We start from the raw sequence: 19,837 nt of genomic DNA on the forward strand, positions 1-19,837 counted from the left end.
TACTTGCTGCTCAACTGAGGACATCTTTGAATTTATTAATGTAAAGCAGACAGAATTCTAAATCACATTATATCAGGAGTACTAAAAATATCACTCTTAGATTTATGTAGCAATGCATCACTTACACTACACACTTCATAAACAGCCAGCAGATTTCTCAGACTTTCGTTGCATAGTAAGATTTATTACATCCCTTGAGTAAAAATTTATCTGTCTAAAGTCATTGCTTGACATGCCGTGATTAAAAATTAACAGTAAAAAAAAATGCACTAACTTTATCACTGAGTGAGCCAATCACAGCCATGGCTGGACAGATAAGGTAGTGACATACCTGAAGAGCAGTGAACTATGACTGTCCACAGGATTCAAAAGGCTGCAAGCAAGGACCGAAATACCTTATATGGTTTCACAAATTATCATTTTTTTAAAACTAAGCTATTTTTTCCTCAAGTGATGGTTGGGGGAAGAAGGCAGGCAGCAAGGCACTTGCATATCTTAAGCCTCTATTATGTAGGAACTCCAGGGCAAACGTAGGGCCAGCTATGCAAGTGCTTTAGGTCAGAAGGATTGTGTGTGAAAAGGGGCTACTGTGGGACATGTGGAAGAGCCCAAGCTGGATAGGAAGGAGGAGCAGACATGTCCTGGAGTGCTTGTAGATACCAAAGCCAGAGCTTGGAAAATTAAAGGGTGTGGCATTTCTACTCAGGAACAAGAACAGAAGGCATTAGATTTGGTTTGAAAAACTATCTTCTCTCCATTAGGGATTTCTGGATTACTGTTGCAAGACAAGCTTTTAACTCTGCTACACTGCAGGAATTGAGAGGCACAAGAAATTCATGGAGCTTTATGTCTCCTATCATGACTTATTTGCAGCACCAAAGCTCATCACATCACTTGCGCCAGGACAAAGCTTTGTGACAGTTCCCATTAGCTCTCTTTCTGGGGGAGTTCCTTTGCAGTCTTCACCCGCACTGAGATGCCCCAGTGTTCCTGTAAAGCTCATGAACATTGGCTTTAAACCTTACATTGCTAAACAAAGTGTCCCATGCTGTTGAGACGACAGTAAGGCCTGAGTTATCAGAAACTAAGCACAAAGATTCCAGCCCAAATTACCATTCAGAGACAGCACTGTTTTAGCTGAAATCCAGGCTTTTTCATTTTTTCCTGAAAGATTTAAAGGTGCCAAGCAATCACCCACATCAAAATAGTCCTAACCAGCAGTCAGCCATTGTTCCTCTTGTCTGGCTCTTTCACATTTTAATTTCAAGAAGTTCTGGGATTCTATCTTGAAATCTAACATTTTGTAAGAGACAGTTTAAAAAAAAGCACCTGGAAAAAGATCCTGAGTGCAGACAGATCTGTAATGCCAGGGTAACTCATGCCTTAATGGACTGGAAGCTTGATATGGAACTCCATTTATGCCTGTATTGGCTCTGGCCCTACACTTGCCCATCTGCGATGCTGAGAAGGTCTCTTTGAATTACCTGAAATGTTTACTCACTATTTAACATATTAATGAAGTAATAAACCAGGCCAATGAATGACTGAAATCCAGGCACTGTTTCTGTACTGAATATTATCAGGGTCGAGGAAACTTTCAAGGAAATATACCAGAAAAGTAGTGCCTCAGGATGCTACAGATAGCTGTGTATTATCAGCAGGTATTCTTATTTCCTTGTAGAATCATCCAAGATATAACATGAAATGCAACAGCTTTATATCTTTTAAGGAAATTGTCATCAGATCTCTAGCTCCTAGGGTGCTCTTACTCACTGTGATTCTCTAGCATGGGCTACAGCATAGCACTCTTCCACTCCCTGCACCCAGACTTTGATTGCTAAGCACATTGCTATCTCAAGCACAGAGGACAGATTTAAGCCATTGAATGAACTGCTGCTGCCTTCCTCATAAGTCGCTCTGTCATTGGTGAATTTGGTCTCATCACGTCGCGTTCCCTCAGGAGGCATCTGAGAAAGGAGAATAGGTAGCAGATAAATGGGATGAAGGTCATGAGTACAACATCATTTTTTCCTGTAAGATCATCTGCAGTGTCCTTATAAGAGATAGAAAAGAATACCTAAAGACCTGCTCTTGAGGTGCAGATTTCCTTTATTGGAAACATTTAGCCTTGGCAGTAAGTTTAGGCAGAACAGCGTGCTTCTTAGCACTGACAAGAGACTGAAAATGAGCACTCAGGGTGCACAAAAGAATTATTTTGATTTAATATTTATGTTTCAAAGAAACTTCAGGAGGGGAACAGGCAAGGCTTTACACCGTCCTGAGGATCCATTCTTTTAAGTGCACAGGCAGGCCCAGTTGATGACTTTCAACAGAACTCCATACAGGTCAATGAGCAACATCTGTGATTTCTGCCCAGCAAGACACATATAATTTGTACTGAGGCAAGCTCACATCAGGCTCTGTTAATCACATTTCCCAGTAAAACTGATGTTATTATTAGGATGGACTTGACTTTCAGCAGTTTGCTGAAGTTTAGGAGTCCATTAAGTACACAGACCAGCAGGCAAGAGGCCACTGTTTAAGACAGAAACCCTCTGAAAATCAACTGCCCTTAAAAAAATATAGATAAATCATCCAGACTGTAAGAATGCACATTTGGAACCGAAAGCAATTGCACTTTTTATCTTGATAAATGTAGCAACATTTAACTATGAATGCTTGTGTGTAATTACAGCACTAATTGAGTATACTTGCTACTACTCTTGATTTTTGAAAACTATTATTTCCATAAAAAAATCAGGAAAAATACTCACTTAGCAAGGTTTTGTTTGGCTTTTGATTTACAGTTTAAAGCAGCATGAATCAATAACTGGTTGAAAACATCTCTCTGAAAACAGAAAAGAAGTTAGCAAAATACAAATTAATAAGTAATTTAGACTTACATGAACATCATTACAATGGTTACAATGTCTTGTTTACCAAAAGCCCCCGAGGAAAACATTTTCTCGTTGACATGTTTGAATAGCTAACACTGTTAGTAAGTGTTTGTAAACAGGATTCAGTCACAAGCACAATTTTTCATTTTATAAGAATGAAGTGTTATTAGTAATGTAAGCATCAAAGGGAGGCTACTGGAAGAGGATTAAGTTGCATCAAAACATGTTTTATTGACCTCCTTTACCTGAGCATTACTGCCTCCTAGTTGGATTAGCTGGTAACGGATTGGATACAGCAGGTCTACTGCTTTGTCACAATTTCCTTTTTCAAACTCCATAAAAGCCTGGCACAGTGGTAACCCCAAACTAGGAGCCAGGGAAAGTTCATGGTCTTCACAAGGTGCTCTGTAGAATGAGAAAGTGGTGAACTTGCATAAATCAAATGATAAACATGCATATTTCAGTGCAAGTCTGTCACTGCCTGCAGACAGAATTATTCTTTTTACCCTGCAAAGCCTGATATTTCAGGTACAGTACTTGGATAATATTTTTTTTGTGTGGTTATGTTACCTTCACCTCTGTTACTCATTAACCAGTTTTCATTCCTCTGCACATATTTGCAAGTCACAAGCCCAATGCCTCCTGCCTTTGCAATAAATAGTTTGGGTTAAGAAAAAGGCAGAACATTCTACGCTAGTTTCTCTTCTGATCTTCTCACCAGAACATCCTATTGCTAGTTCTTTGACTGTCCTTGTCATTGCCAAAACTGGCAATCAGTCTCTTGCAGAGAGCTCCAAATATAAATCTTTCAAAACAACTTGCCACGCATCACAGTGCCTCACCATCGCTGTAATATACACTGCATTCCCAGTGACAGCTCTCAAAGTCTGCTCTCTTATTTTAACCACAATAGACTGTTTTTAGATGCAAAAACAGCAAGGGATTTTAGATAGCACTTGTTTTTCTTTTTTTTTTTTCTTTTAAATGCTTGTAACCTAACCCATCTAAGAGTGAAAGAGACATAAAGCATGACAATAAGCCTGCAGAAGTATACATTTTAGTAGACATACTTCCCAATATTAAAAAATGTAAAAATATAAGTAGCCAAATTGTAGCCGTTTGGTCTATAGGCAATATCTGCAATGGGACAATGTGGAATTGTTTTTCCACTGCTACAGAAGGAGCTGACAGTTATCACACCTTGACACTTGGAGGCAGTGCCATTTAGGTGCCAAAAGCTTGGTTGGGAGTACCAGAAGGTGAAGAGAGCTTTTTGACCCCAGCAATACAAATTCATTTCTGAGAATACAGAGCACAGGTCAATGCTATGAATTCCATTGGTTGCTTAGAATAGATTTTTCTCTAAATTTTCAAATTAAGTCTTTAACATTGAGGAACCAGCCTAGTAACTTTAGTCACTGGTTTCTGTTTAAAGTGCTTGCAATGACAGCTGAAAGCCACACTATTGCCTTAAACTTACCAAGCCAAAAATCTGATGATACAAAACGTACACATTGCTGTAAACAGAAAGCTATGCAACACCAAAGTAAATGCCCCATTGCTACAATTAACTCCTTAGGTAAATAAATAAATAAATAAATAAAGTGTGTATCTGTATGCTTTCTCTATAAACAATCAAAATGTCTTTAAAGATCTACTTTTCAAAGCACTAAGCTTTGCCCTAAATATTCTCTTCGAGTCACTATTATAAATCTCCCTTATTGTCCTCTAGGTCAATGCTGATTTTTATGTATACAGTGTTGCCCTATGTGTTTATCATTCCTTAAAATGCATCTTCCTCTGGAAAGTTAAAAGTGTATAACAGATCTGTATTTTAAAGAAGTGGTCTGAGATAGCTGAAAATGATGAAACAATCCTTCATTTAAACGATTCTTCCAGCTCTCAGAGAAAATGCACAGACATCAAAGACTGGTTTTTACTTCCTCTTGCAATTGATCTGAAGTATTGATTCATGAAGAACAATATATGCCCCTGCATTAACTAACATTTCTATCCACGAAAATAAACATGGGATACCAACCACCAGAGAGCGCCATGGAATTCTTTTTTTTTTTTTTAAAAAAAGGTAATTCTTGTCAACTTTAAAGCCCCAAATGAATTTTGTCTGCGTCAGTTTTATGACTGCTTTTTAAACAAATAAATAAATAAATAAGCCACAAGTAAAACACATCTTAGATATCATTTATATGCATGAATACAATATATTCATGATGCACAAATTAATCCACTAATCCAAACCATTAAAATAATTTCTTCATCTCACAGTCAGTTTTCTGAAATGACAAAATTAAGCTTCATAATGCTTCAAATTATAGCGAAAAATGTGCAGCTCTATTACTACAAAAGGCTGAATACAGGCAAAGAGAAACGCTAGGTGGAGAGATAAGTAGTGTGTATTCATTACAGCTTTCCTGAAGTGGTGTGTGTAGTTTTACACACTTTACATATACTTACATATCAATATAATTATATGAAAGATATTCACTGTCTCCTACTTCAGTCAAATCAGACACGCTTAGGCTTGATTTGACAGATTCTTGTTTTCATAACTACTCTTAAAAATTACATTTATTTTTGGTTAAGAGGTATTATAGTCAGAAACAAATAGTGAGAATTTCAGATTCTTCTTCCTCCTTCTTTTCTAAGGGAAGGGAAGCAATAGATGCTGAAGCAGGGGAAAAACAAGTTATATGGGGGAAGAATATAGAACTGAATGAAATTTTTAACTGGCAATTTAACTGGCAATGGTTGCCATACCAGCAATCATGGGCTTGGAGCAGGGTAAGCTGAAATTCCTAAGATGTTATAGCCAGAAAGCAGGAGTGGAAAGGTGGTAGTGTAACTCAAGGAAGTGAAGCCGGGCAAACAGGGATGTTATTTGACTGCAATTTGTGACTTTACCAGCCTACCAAGCCCATAGGTCAGGTTTGTGTTCTCAGACACAATCTCTCCAGATATCAGCAGCTTTCTATTCACTTTCAGTTGTTCAGCATTCATAAATTGAAAACCATTACTTGCACTTATGTGAGAGATTTCATTAAGAGTAACTAGATATAAATTTGTATTGGGTTAAGTATTAATCTTTTTTCTCCCCCATGTTTGCCGCAGAATCTAATCAGGTGGTCTATTGTTTACAACTTTGTAAATTACTATATTTTGTACTTAAAACTATACCATTTAAACCAGTAAGTTGTTTTTAGGATCTATCACCTGCGTTTACATAATCTATAGATCAACCCCTTCAAAAGAATTACAATCATTTACAGTTATTCAATACACAAGAGAACATAAAGAAAAAACATTGTTTAGTTGGAATACTTCGATATTCAAATTTTGCACATAATTCAAAGCAAAATACTCTCTAGAACTGCTTTAGCAATATTTAAAAATTGCTTTCCTACAGAGATACTTCACAATGCACCAAATAGTAGCTATTAGAATATTGCTACCAACTAACAGTCCATGATTAAAGAACTTTTTAAAGCAGAGCAGAAGTAACAACCACAGAGAGCTAACATATATTGTGCAATGTCCTCATTACTATACGGGTGAAATACTTTACTTATTGTATGTAACATAGCTTAGTATGAACTCATCAAAAGAAAATACAAAGCAAATGTGCTTAGTGCTCATGACTTCAAATGTAAGCGATTCTTGCTTAACAAAACAGAAGCCCCTCTAGACAGTACTCATAAAAATAATTATAGGGATCTTCTAATTGTACATCAGCTGATAGTGGGACAACCAGACTTGTCCCACTAACACTCTAAGGCAGAGAAGAGTATGTTGTAACACTTCTGTGAGCCACAGGCATTACCACCCTAAAGTTCAGAGGACAAAATACTTTTGCAGTATAACATTTTAATTCATTTACTTACTTGGCAAGTTCTTGAAGAGTTGTTAAAAGCTCATTAGTAGTTTTGTGGTCTTTGGCTCCAAGGGAGGACATCAAGATGTGTACATCGTTAAACAGAAGAATGTGATCTTTGGTGTGTTTCTTTGTAATCTTGAGAACATTGTCCCACCTGTCTCCAAGCTTTATACCTATGAGTAAAAGATTTTTTTTTCAATAAAAATACCACATGCGAAAGCATCACTTTGTAATCAGCATCACACAGCACAGATAGCACTGCTACTAAACTCAGGAAAACAGACCCTGGTGTGGCAAAATTATATTATAGAGTAATGCTTAGTTACAGTCTGTCGTATCTGGGCAAAGGATTTATTGACTGTCAGTAATTTATTGCCAGTATTCTAGACTGCATTAAACAAGGTTCTGGCTTTAATACAAGATTGCTTGTGTCTTCTGGGAGATGATGTTCATAGTGAATTGCCTGTAGCAATCAAATTATACAGAGAGATAAGATGGATTCCATAAACAAACCCAATGCACCATTAGTGTTTCAGTAAAACATTATGAAACCCTGCACCCTCCAACACCATCCTTCAGGAACTCCAGTGTGCAAATTACAGCTTTAAAAAGTTGAGAAGAAATGACACAGAGTTATGCGAGTACCCAAAGCCAGAGGCTAATAGATGTGTACTAGCTATATCAATCAATATCAGAATATAAAGTATTTCATTTGAAATTTACTTAAAGGAAGCTCTATAGCGTTTTAGAGACTAATGTACTCAATTATTCAGCCTCAGATCTCCAGGGACAATATAAGTTAAATTTTCCAGAAAAGAAATATGTGACCTCTGCTAGCTTGAGCTGAATGAAATACTGTGCTGGCATGGGAAAAAAAATATCTTGGAAAGAAAAAAGGTTATGCACATGATGTAGATTAACACTGGTAGGCAGCCAAGCACCACCCGGCAGCTGGCTCTCTTGCCTTCCCCTCAGTGGGATGGGGAGAAGAACAGAAAGGCAGAAGTGAGAAAACTTGTGGGATGAGAAAGACAGGTTAATAGGTAAAACAAACGCTGTGCACACAAGCAAAGCAAAATAAGGAATTAATTCACTACTTCTAATCAGCAGACAGATGTTTACCCATTTCAAGGAAAGCTAGGCCTTGTTATGTTTAACAGTTAACTGGGAAGACAAACACCGTAACTCCAAATGTCCCCTCTTCCTTCTTCTTTCCCAAGCTTTTATTGCTTAGCATAGTGCCTTAGGATATGGGATATTCTTTTGGTCGATTAGGGTCAGCTGTCCTGGCTATGCTCCCTCCCAAATTCTTGTGCAACCCCAAGCCTACTTGCTGGCAGAGCAACATGAGAAACGGAAAAGGCCTTCATGCTGTGTAAGCACTGTTCAGTAATAGATCAAATATCTGTGAGCTATCAACACTGCTTTGATCACAGATCCAAAATATAGGACCATATGAGTTACTATAAAGAAAATTAACTCTATCCCAATTAAAGCAGAACAGCAAAATATTATAAATTTCGCATTGAGGCTTTTCTCAAGAAAAGAATTTTAAGATTTCTTCTGTAACACTGACCAAGCTTGCTCTGTAAGTATCTTTAAAAACTTCTCCAACATGCCAGGATGTGTATTGTGGGGTGAGGGTAGGGAGGGGAAGTCAAAAAGAAAACTGTTCCTCTTGCAGATTAAGAAAGAACAGTTGGATATCCTACCTTCCAGACGAAGTCTGTACAGCATTGAACAGTTATCTACTATATCCAGCATGCTTCCACTTGACAGGCACTGAGGAGCAATCTGTAATCACAGGTATTCATAAACTGCCCAACTGATGTGCTAGCAGGAACTTACTCAGATAATCAAACTTATATTCAAAGTACAGAATTAATTTTATCTTTTTATTCATCCAAAAATACCTGTCTGACAATAGCCCTAGTTGCATCTTTTCTGAATGTGGTAATTTGCAGTGACAAACACACAAATTGCTTCATTTGTGCTGTTTTACATGTTATGGAGTTAAACTCAGTAAGCACGGAAGGTCATCAAGGTGTTTTTTTTTTGTTTGTTTGCTTCCAGTATAGTGCCATAAATAGTACTTCATTTTGCCAGATTTAGTAGACCGGAATCTGCACAGCAGCTTTCTTAATGACATTATTTTTACAAACCTTACAAAGATGTTATCCTACCAAATTTGATACCACTTATTTACTAAGATTGTTTTGAAATTTATGCAGTAAAGAACCATAACATATTAAGTAGAAATAAAAAGACATGTTTTTGTTGACTTAGTAGCTAACATGCAAAAATCACTTCTTTATAAAGGTAACTTGACTATACAAGAAAATCATTTCACATCCTTTTAAAAAGTTTTTTTTTCAGGGGCATTTAGACCTACACATCATGAATAAGAGATGTGGACACCTGGAAAACAGTACCAACAGTGCCATTACAGCTCCTCCAAGCAAAAGTGTAAGAAAGGCTTGAACTGTACAATATTTGAGTATTTGGGGCATTTCACTAGTCGACAAACAGCCTTCCAAACAACAGATATAAATAATATATATGTATGGCAATTGCAATAGGTTTCAACTTCATGCAGAAGGAATAAAGTATGTATTGTGGTCTTAAGCATGTTCTCCAGTAAAGATTAAGTCCCCTACTCACATGATTGTCATAAATTGTCAAAGCAGCCTCATATTCCCCCTATAAAAGCAAACAAGGACCGTATGATTAACATTCCAGGTAGAGAAAACAAGAGTGATGGGTAGTAACCAAACATATAAATACAATAGGTGCCATATTACTTCACTGCCTCATGACTTGTTTAAAAGAAAAAAAAAAAGTCAATGAATTCCTTGAGGCCTGAAAAGAAAGAACAGAGCCTAAGATAAACTAGGCTTTACTAGGTAAAATAACCAGTATGCTTAGGTTTCATTTGATAATGAGAACTAATCCTGCTGTAGGTTACACATGAGGGAGAAAGACAAGGTGTTACCTCTTTCTAATCTTCCTTTCAGGTTTCTTTGCAAAAATTACTGCATCATAAAGTTATGCAAAGAGGTAGGAATAAAACTGATGTTAAGCAGGCTATACAAAAGCTGTATAATAGTGTTAATAGTGCTGAACATAAGCAAGTTATCTTGTTTTCTGACCAACGTATGGCACTTTTTCCATGACGTCACATTTGTCTCCCGAATGAATTGAGACCCACAAGTACAAAGAATTATCAAGTCCAAGGAAATTCTGCATTGCAGCCTGATAGGTTGGGTAAGTTGCAAATTAAAGGGTTTCAATAAATTTGATCTCTCTATAAGAACAAGAATTAGTAACATTAATAATGAATAACATTAAATATTAGTAACATTGACTAATAACATAAGCCACCAAATTTAGAGCTGTCATACTGCCTCTTTTCTAGAGTCAGCAAATTTTGAGGTCAACAATTTAGTACTGAATTTGAAGAGAATTTTATTTTTAGACAAAGTTTTTGTCTAAAAATTAGAGATCCAGGTTCATCTTTCTATAAAATAATTGTGCCAAATGTAATTAGTGACATTATTTTATCTTTGAACATGTAATAATCTCGCAGCAATTTTTCAACATTCCAACGAAGATACTAGATCTTTGTTCAATGTAATTACAAAAAAAATTATTCTCAAAATAATTGTACTAACGAACTATCTTGTAAAAATGTCATTGTGCCATTTTACAAAAAAAACAACCCTCTAAACAGCTGAAAAAAAATTATAAATGCTAGGACTGCCTTTTAAATAGTATTAGATCAATTATCTACCTGGACCATAAAACATCTGTATGAAAATGTCTCATACCTTTTCAATGAAGTATAAAGCCCAGTGCCAGTAATTATGACAAGCAAGTATATCACTGTTCTGGAAAAAATAAAATAAAATAAAAATGTTATATACAAAATAACTTTAAATTTAAATGTATCTTGACAGATTTCTGTTTTCTTCTTCATCAAAAGTCAGTACATCAAGTGAGAGAAGAGACAAGAATTTTAAATCAGCTTGCCTACTTTAAATTTCTCAGTATGCATATGCTTCTTGAAATTCAAGGTGACATCTCAAAACCAAAGTTTTTCCCAAGTCATTTTCCAGAGGAGAATTGCACTTGGATGTCTCAGAAGAATTCACATCTTTCTCTTAGGAAAAAAGCATCTATAACAAGAGTAAGATTTGTCTAATCTAAAATTTAAGTGTCTTATTTAAAGTAACATGGCTAGGTAGTAGAGAGAGATACCCACCTTAGGAGGGCCATTCAGCCCACCCATCTAGATACCCATTTCAGACAGAGTAATCACTCCTTAAACTTATGTCCTACTACTGACTATGGAAGATACACTAGATACCAAACACACAGGCATACCAAACCATTAGATAACTAAATATCATAACTGAATATCATAAATATTCTCTGAACTGTACCAACTTTGCGCTCTACTTCTCAACTGGTACCAGAATTTTAAATATTCTTTCATAGCCTACACTTCAAAACAATGTAATTGCAGTTCACTTTTGTGAGTGCACTGAGAACAGACAGACAGGAATATAATTCCATAATCCTTTGGTGAAAATTAAGATACCAGAAAAGTTGTTCTCTCTATTCCAATTCTCTCTCAACGCTATAGTTAAATTTAATCTTCTCACAGGTGGAAAAATCTTCATTGTAATGATGAAACCTGCTTCACTTTCAGGAAGTACAAAGGTTCCCAGTGAACTTTCTGGTGCTAAGATAAATCCTCTAGTAATCTTTACTTGTTTAATATTATATTACAAAACCAATATGAGCAACTAAAGTAGTTAAGTGGTTGGCATAAACCTGATAATATCATGTTTACTACCATACCACCATACCAAATGCCATATAAACAAGAACATGGGATTACCTCACTGAATAAAACAAAACCTTTCTTCTACTGCTGATTTTGAGTTCTGAATGAGATTAAATTGCTAAGGCAGAAGTGGGCTTGCAGACTGCTAAAATAAATAAAAGCAGACTATGAGAACTCTTTGCTCTGGAGAAAAACCTTTCCCATTTAATAACCAACAGTACTGGCACAGAGGCCTCCTCTGGTAACACAATTTGCCCCTTTTGATTTTGTGCTGAAACATCCAAAAAAAAAAGGCATCTTCTTTATTGTGTGGAGAGGAACGATAAAAAATAAACTACCATGTAAAGAAAACCTTACAAATTCTTCATGACTCTTACTGGAAAGAAAGATGAATTAAAAAGAAAAGAAATTATGAATTAAAAAGAAAGAAAGATGAATTAAAAGCACCAAAAGTAGTGATGATATAGATATAGTGATAATATAGATATAGATAATATAGAGATAAAAGATCCTGGTCATTAAAAGAAGTACTAATTGTCAATTCACCAGGCCAAACATAAGCCCTTAGAAAGCCCTGCTTTTTTTTCTACGATTACATTTTAACTGGGTTCACGATCAAAAGATGGGTTCATGAAGGCTAAGATGAAAAATATTGCATAAAAGAAGTGATTATATACATTATCATTATGACAATGTCAGTCAATAAGTCTTAACTGTACTGGAGTGGGCATGAGGGTATTCTAGACAATTCCACTTACTGATCTGGCACTTTGTTTTATTTGGATAAAGGGTAGAAATCTCAGAGGCATGGAACTATTTTAAGAAACAGAGTTCAAACAGGTTCAAAAAGTCAGGGACTGATTTCAGAAATGGTTGTTGGTAGTTTTAAAGGTATCACCCAAACTGTCAGTCCCATGTATCACTGTTTCATTAACTAATATGTCAAATGACAGAATGCTTTCTAAGACATCAAAGATATGAACCTGAAGAGAAGGTTGACTTCATATCCAAGCTTGACATCTCAATGATTTAACTTAAAAAAAAAAAAAAAAGCAAAACCATCCTTCTAGCCTCGCTGTCCAGCACTGTTCTTTGGGTGACATGGAACAGTGAGCTGAGATGACTCTAAAACAAACTCTTGGGGGTTCTGTCAACTTCAAACTCCACAACCTTATGCTCTGAATATTATTATCTGCTCTTCACTTAATCATTAGGAAAAGACATGCTGTTCAACACAAATAAAAATTAAGCTCCACTTACAGCAAAGGACTACATGACAACTGTTCAATATACCGCTGAGAGATACTCAAATAAGTTGGATGTATGAGTAACTTGAGTAGACTAGAAAAGAGACAAAAGCATAATTTATCTTTTCTTTACAGCTGACCTAGCATCCTTCCCTATCTAGAAGTAAACAAAAACAAACAAACAAAAAATAATCAAAAAACTCATTAAATACATGAGCTTTTTGAAATGTTGCTTTGCCTGTGTTATCTCACAGCTGGTTCCCCTGCGGAAGTTTACCTAGATTCCTCAACTGACGCATGTTGTTCAGTCTCAGTCTAAGCAAAAAGTTTATGAAAATAACGCTGGTCATTTTACTTCTATAAACATGCGAGTATAAATAAATCAGTTTTCATATCTAATATTTCATCTTCCAGCAACGGCCACGACTTTATGAGATATAAAATATCTAGCCAGTTCCATCTGCTTAGGAAAAAGAAACTATGGCATGTGTGTGTACAAACTACATACTTGTTGAAAAGCAGTATTTTTTTCAATATTTCTAGCTAAAATAAGTCAGTGTGAGAGGACAGACTTTTTGTGAAACATGGCCAACCAATGTGTTTGGCATTTGTGTAATCTCAGCAGTCCTAGTTATGATGGCTTAAAGTGGTGCAAAGTATGTGTCGTTCATAATATACAATTTTTTTATGCTTCAAAATTGGCACAGATAACAGCACCACAAGTGATTTTTCTCGTAATCTGGGAAATTTACATTGCTTGTAACATGTATGGGGACAGGAATAAACTAGATGAAGAAACACAGAACTTGACTGGAGGAGATAAAGAAGACCTAGGAGTTTTTTTCAGAGATGCTATGAGAAAGTTTACCTTCCAGTTGGCTTCCGTCTCCTTCATAAATGCTAACCCTTTCTTCACCTCTGCTTTCATTTCATTTATGTGAGCTATAGTATGAACAGACCAGGCATCTGTCTGATCTATAGCCAAAGCCTGTGAGTGAAAAAGGGAAAATGTGATGAACCTTACAAACTTGCAAATAAACATATTTATTATTGCTGATATAGAAGCAAGCGACTCGTATTTATTAGCTGCACGTTAAGTACATCCCTGCACTTTTCCTACTAACCATAGCTTGGAAGACTGATTTGGACAGAAAGGAAGAAAATGTTTATTGGCTGACTTCACTTCCTGACTTCTACTGCACAGAGATGAACATGCAGAACAGCTTCAGAATGCAGGCTTTAATGAAGATTATCAAATGATGTTTTATTTAAAAGGCATATATCAATATGAGCCATAAAAGAATTGCATACACAGGCATAATATAGACCATAGCATAGGTAACCATTCTTGCAGGTAATCATTCCTTCTTTAAGAACATGTCCAGCTCTGACTATTGAGCAATTTACTCTTTCTCACTCCATTTTCCAGTAAGTTTTAGCCATTTTGTAAGGTTAGTCTTTCTTGTCATTTTCAGCCACTTGATGTAACAGAACCTTGGCAAAAACACCCATTAAAGATGAATTGTATCTGAGACTCCTGGAGGACAGGGATAATCCTGAGGACTGCAGAAAATCAGGTATAACTACTGTCTTCATAAAAAGGGAACACACCAAGTAATTTTGATCCCCAGGAACATTGTAGGCTTAATTGCTCAATAATCCATGAATATGCATCTGGAAAAAAAATGGAGGAGGAACCCAAACAGGGTGGATTGTCAAGAGCAAACTACATCAAGCCAATCTAACATTCTTTAATAGGAGTAAACAGACAATTATACATGGGGGAAACAGAAAATGGGATATACATGGATTTTAGACAGCTGTTTTGATACCATCTCACATGGCACGGTTATAAGGAAATGAAGGAAATACAGTTAAGATGAAATTGCCATGGTATGGCATAGATATAGGAATCTTTCTAAGGAATATTAATCAACAGTTCCTTGTGAAATTGTGAGAATTTCCATGCTAAACTTTATCTCTTTGCTACTTCTCTTAACAACTGGGATGACGAAGTCAGTTTATAGTATCTGCACAAAACATCACCCAGAGATAAGGAGCATGACTAAGAATTCTAAAACGTTTTACCATCAATAACAGGCCGTTTACCTCAAGGGCAAGCTTCTCAGCACGATCAAAAAGGTTTGTTTCCATGAGTCCAAAAGAATAGTAGCCCTTAACGTAGCTAAGCAAAAGAGAAACGAATAATGCTTCATCCAGTTAGAACTAGATTTAAGATAGGATTGAAAAACATACCAGAACATACATTTAACTCAAAACAGTCCTTACAATGCACTTTATATTGAACCATGCAAAGAGCTCAGATCCCATCTATTTTAAATGTGTCTCTTTAACAAAAGACCAACTCTTCTTCGTGCCCAACATGTATACTAAAAACGTGTAATCTATTTATTGTGTTAGCCAGAGCATCACATGGAACTGAGAACACTGCATTTTTGATTCTGAATTGTAGAGTATGTAGACAATATTTAGACTCAATGTCTACTTTTCTGTAGGTAGTCTAAACCACCATTAGCATTTTTCAAATTCAACACATTCTGAAGCAAACTGAGTTTTACCAACAGGGGAAAAAAAAAGCACCCACAAGTGACTTAAGATTTACAGTTAGAAACGGTGAGTGGGAATGTGTCAAAACACTTTCTGGTTTGTATAAAGTGGCTATTCTGGCTCTCCCAATCCAACAGGCTGGAGATGGAAAAAACTCACTGCCAGGCTGCTGCTGCTGGTGGTAAGCCACACTCCTAATTGTAGGATTCAAAGGGTTCAAGCTTGCAGAATACAGAACAATAAGCTAGCTCTCATAGGAAATGAGAGACCAACAGACACCAGCATGGAAATCAGGAACAAAATGCACATCACCAGTGTTTTGAGAGCTGACATTTACATCTTTGGATAAACTGGAATTTAGAGTTGCAGAGAAGAATCTGATCTCTGTAACATTCATAAAAATGCAAAATTTGATGGTCAGAAGCAAGAAAATACTGCCACCAAAATTATCTGAATATCTCAAAGGCAACGCATATGACTGTAGTCTTCTGCACTTTCTCCAGTGCCGACGGAACTATAGGTAAGTGCCTTTAAGTGAAGTGGCTCTTTAAAACTGGTTAACATCATTCTAATGTCACAAGGCATCCCCATTAAGCAATAAAAGCCCAATGTAAAGGAAAATTAGGGAAGTTATATGCTTCTGTGCATGTACACGATGCGGTCATTTTAAGAAATATTTAACTGCTATTGTATTTGCAGATTTGTAGATTGCAAAACACCACAGGATACATCTCTGTTTCTCAAAGTATCTGCTGGAGTTTTGGTTTTAAACTCAGGAGGCAGAAAAAATCTACTAAAACATGTGGGGTACATTGCACCTGATTTATTTCATGGTTTGAGAGGAATAAAGGTTGATTTTTTTTTTTGGCCAAGGTATCAATTCATACGAAACTCTACATGCCTGTCAGATTGAGGACATGGGATACCTGCCGGATTTCTATACTTCAAGAAATGTTTAATATATGGGTACTTCCTGTTGCTTTACATTTAAGTGGACAACAAGTGCACTTCTGTAACACTGTGTCCAGAAAAAAATACAAAAATGCAGTCAAAACTGCTAAGGAGTCTTACTTCCCCAACAAATGACATCAGCATACTGTAGTTAAGAGAAACAAAGTATTTTGTTTTTTTCTAAATTGAGATAACACTGCTGGAAAAATGAGACATTTTGTGGGGTGCCTTAGATTCATTATTATGTTAACATTCAGTCTATATTCTTTACAGAGCTTGTAGAAGAGAAAAAGAGAAAAGATTGTACTGGATATCAAGATACAGAGCATGGGTCTACATAAATATTCACAGAATATTTAGAAAATTATGTTTGACTATGGAGGGTCTATTCTATTTCTAAATGTTAAATGTATGTGCTGATGTATAATTTGATGCAGATTTTTACATAAAGTTAGCAGCTTTCAAGTAATTTAACAGGTCTTAAAAATAATTAAAAAAATTATCCCCAAGTAATTGTTTTTATCAATTAACTGCTTGTCAGTAGATTCAGATTACCCCGAATTAACCTTGGGAAACCAAAACTTTCAGGACTTAACTAACTAAATAAAATAAATAAGAAATAAAACAAACAAACAAAAACTATCCTATGTGGTACATGATGTGCCACATTTGCTAGCAAAAATTACTAACTGACCTAAAGCTCACTTCTAAAACAAACAAACCAAAAAATCACTAACAGTATCAGCAGGGATACAGGAGAGATGTTCCAGGTGTCTATAATTCACTTGACTTCACTTACAAGCCTGTGATCTTTTCTACGTCTTTGTTCAACAGAGCCTATCCTTCAGATGTGTTTGAAGTTAAAAAGACAAAGCATGTATACATTACACCAGATAAAGACCTATTTTTAAAACGAAGCATGACCTACCTGCTTAGAGGAACATCAGGTGTCCAGAAAGGAAAAACCCGTGCAACAGAGTCTCGCATTTGTATATGATATCCCAGGTAGAAATAAGTGTCCTGGGAAAATTTGAGGGCTAGCAAGTCCGTCGGATGGCTCTGCAGAATCTGTTCCCATAGATCACAAGCTTTGGGGAGCTGGCTAGAAATATAGAAATATTGTGAACGCTGAAAGAAGGCACACAAACCCGACTCTACGGTTAGTTCTAAACTCATGCTATTCTGAAAAAGAGAAAATTCAACATCAAAAGACTTTTTTTTTTTCTTGAAGGAATTTAAGGATGTTTCTTCTGTAAGAAACAATGACATTATCTTCACTGAGTACTTTCTGGGAAATAATATAAAATAAATATTCTTGTGTTAAAAAAACAAGCTGTAAACTGCACAGAAAAAAACAGAAGCTCAACCATAAATCTAAAGATTTTCCTATGGTGTTGAACAGAGTCCTGCTGTTATCTGCTTGAGGGTAGGAAGGCTCTGTAGAGTGATCTGGGTAGGCCAAATCAATGTGCTGAGCCCAACTGTATGACATGCAACAAAGCTAAATGCCAGGTGCTGCACTTGGGTTGTAACAACCCCATGCAGTGGGATAGGCTTGGGGAAGAGTGGCTGGAAAGTTGTTCATCAGGAAAGGAACTAGGGGTGCTGGTTGACAGCTGGCTAAACATGAGCCAGCAATGTGCCCAGGTGGCCAACAAGGCCAATGGCAACTTGGCTTCCATCAGGAATAGCGTGGCCAGAAACACTAGAGGAGTAATTGTCCCTTTGTACTTGGCACTGGTGACACCACACCTTGAGTACTGTTTTCAGGTTTGGACCCGCCCACTTCAAGAAGTATACTGAGTTGATGGAGTGTGTGCAGAGGAGAACGAAGCTGCTGAAGGGATGAGAACAGATTTATGAGCAGTGACTGAGGGAACTGGGGCTATTTAGTCTGGAGAAAAGAAGGAGGAGGGGAGGAGTCTTGGCTCTCTACAATTACCTGAAAGGAGGCTGCAGCAAGGAGGAAGTTGGTCTCTTTTCTCAGGTAACAAGCGATAGAACTCAACAAAATCGTCTCAAGTTGTGCAATGTGCAACAAATTTGTGCAAATGGTCTCAAGATGTTTAGTTTGGATACTAGGAAGAATTTATTCACACAGAGGGTGGTCAACCATTGGAACAGCTTGCCTAGGGAAGTGCTGGAGTCCCCATCCCCGGAGGTATTTAAGAAACCTGTGGATGTCTCACTAAAGGACCTGGCTTAGTGATGGGACTTGGCAGGTCAGGCTGACGGTCGGACTTGATGATTTTGAACATCTTTTCCAACCTAAATGATTCTATGACTCAATAATTAATCTAGCTTCACATGCACACAGATATCTTCCCTCTCCTCTAGTGGGAATTGATCCCATAGTAACGGCTTCGGTAGCTTCCTCTTTACCTTTGCTACAAAATACATGAGGTAAACCCATGTTCACCTGTTTGTTTGACGAATAATGCAAGTGAATGATTAGCCAATACTTTCTACAGTGCAAATAAATTCATCATATTCAATGGAACAGTAAGTCTTTACAGCACTTCTGACACTGCCATATCCCATTTTTCAGAGGAAATCTTTTTTGACATAGGAAGACAACAGAGAGGAGAAGAAAGGTCTGTTATAGACTTTGCTTCTGTGGGTCCAAGTCTGTATTATATTATACTGGACATCAGAGTACTTAAATATTAAGTATCTTAGTTCTAAACCATTTACTCCACTGACAGATCTAAGACAGATTTAAAACAAGGAGTGCTTCATGCTTTAAGAGAGGCCATACAGCACTTTTCCTCCTACGGTTCTGATGGCAAACTAGTCATGGTGATACAGGTTGGGGAGATAAATTTCAGCACAGCCACCAACATTGCACATTGATCCTTCGCTAGTTGTCTAGCTAGACAGCTAGGCAACACCACTCCCCAGCATCACCTCTACCTGTGGTAGCTAAAACTCTTCCCAGTCCTTTACATGTGAGGAAAGCGACAACAGAAGAGCAAGCGGGACACGTGCTAAGGCGGTACACAGCAACAGCAAGGAGATTCTGAATGACAAAACCAGCTCCTGTCCCCTTCCCCATAGGTCTAGACACTTACCCATGGGCAAACATGTCCAGCGCTGATACGTGAAGCTTCTCCCGCTCACTCAGAGGCTGGGATTTTGACAGTGTCATCATTGTTCTCATTGCACTGTCCAGCTCTTTGTTGAGCCGCACTGAACTTCCAGTACCAATCAACTCCAAACCATTAGCGATGACATGTCCCATTGCTAGAGAAACCAGCCCATTACAACTTGAGCCATACAGAACTGTAGGAAACTCATCTCTACATAAGCATTAACACAGTTTTGTTTTGTTTTAAAATGGGACTGATCTGTAGTGACAGGGGACAGAAAGGCTTATAAGCCTGAAGTTTTCTAGGCCTTTCATGATAAGCATTTAAGAAGACTTCAAATGAAA

At 36.9% G+C, this 19,837-nt stretch overlaps 1 protein-coding gene across 1 annotated transcript in view; it reads right to left on the reverse strand.

Annotated features, from left to right (window-relative positions):
* The window catches only part of LOC308187606 (tetratricopeptide repeat protein 38-like), a gene marked incomplete at its 5' end in the record, with an annotated part of 22,208 nt that continues 2,371 nt past the window's right edge, over positions 1–19,837 (reverse strand). The window contains 11 exons of the mRNA XM_080575741.1: positions 1–1,967; positions 2,775–2,848; positions 3,143–3,302; positions 6,797–6,962; positions 8,502–8,583; positions 9,451–9,489; positions 10,617–10,676; positions 13,754–13,873; positions 14,995–15,070; positions 17,333–17,506; positions 19,476–19,647. Of these exons, the coding sequence (XP_080431867.1) occupies positions 1,874–1,967; positions 2,775–2,848; positions 3,143–3,302; positions 6,797–6,962; positions 8,502–8,583; positions 9,451–9,489; positions 10,617–10,676; positions 13,754–13,873; positions 14,995–15,070; positions 17,333–17,506; positions 19,476–19,647 (1,217 nt within the window). The 3' untranslated portion in view covers positions 1–1,873. The remainder of the gene's footprint in view (positions 1,968–2,774; positions 2,849–3,142; positions 3,303–6,796; positions 6,963–8,501; positions 8,584–9,450; positions 9,490–10,616; positions 10,677–13,753; positions 13,874–14,994; positions 15,071–17,332; positions 17,507–19,475; positions 19,648–19,837) is intronic.

Source organism: Anser brachyrhynchus (assembly GCF_964034855.1).
Source record: "Anser brachyrhynchus genome assembly, chromosome: 1".
Classification (NCBI taxonomy): domain Eukaryota; kingdom Metazoa; phylum Chordata; class Aves; order Anseriformes; family Anatidae; genus Anser; species Anser brachyrhynchus.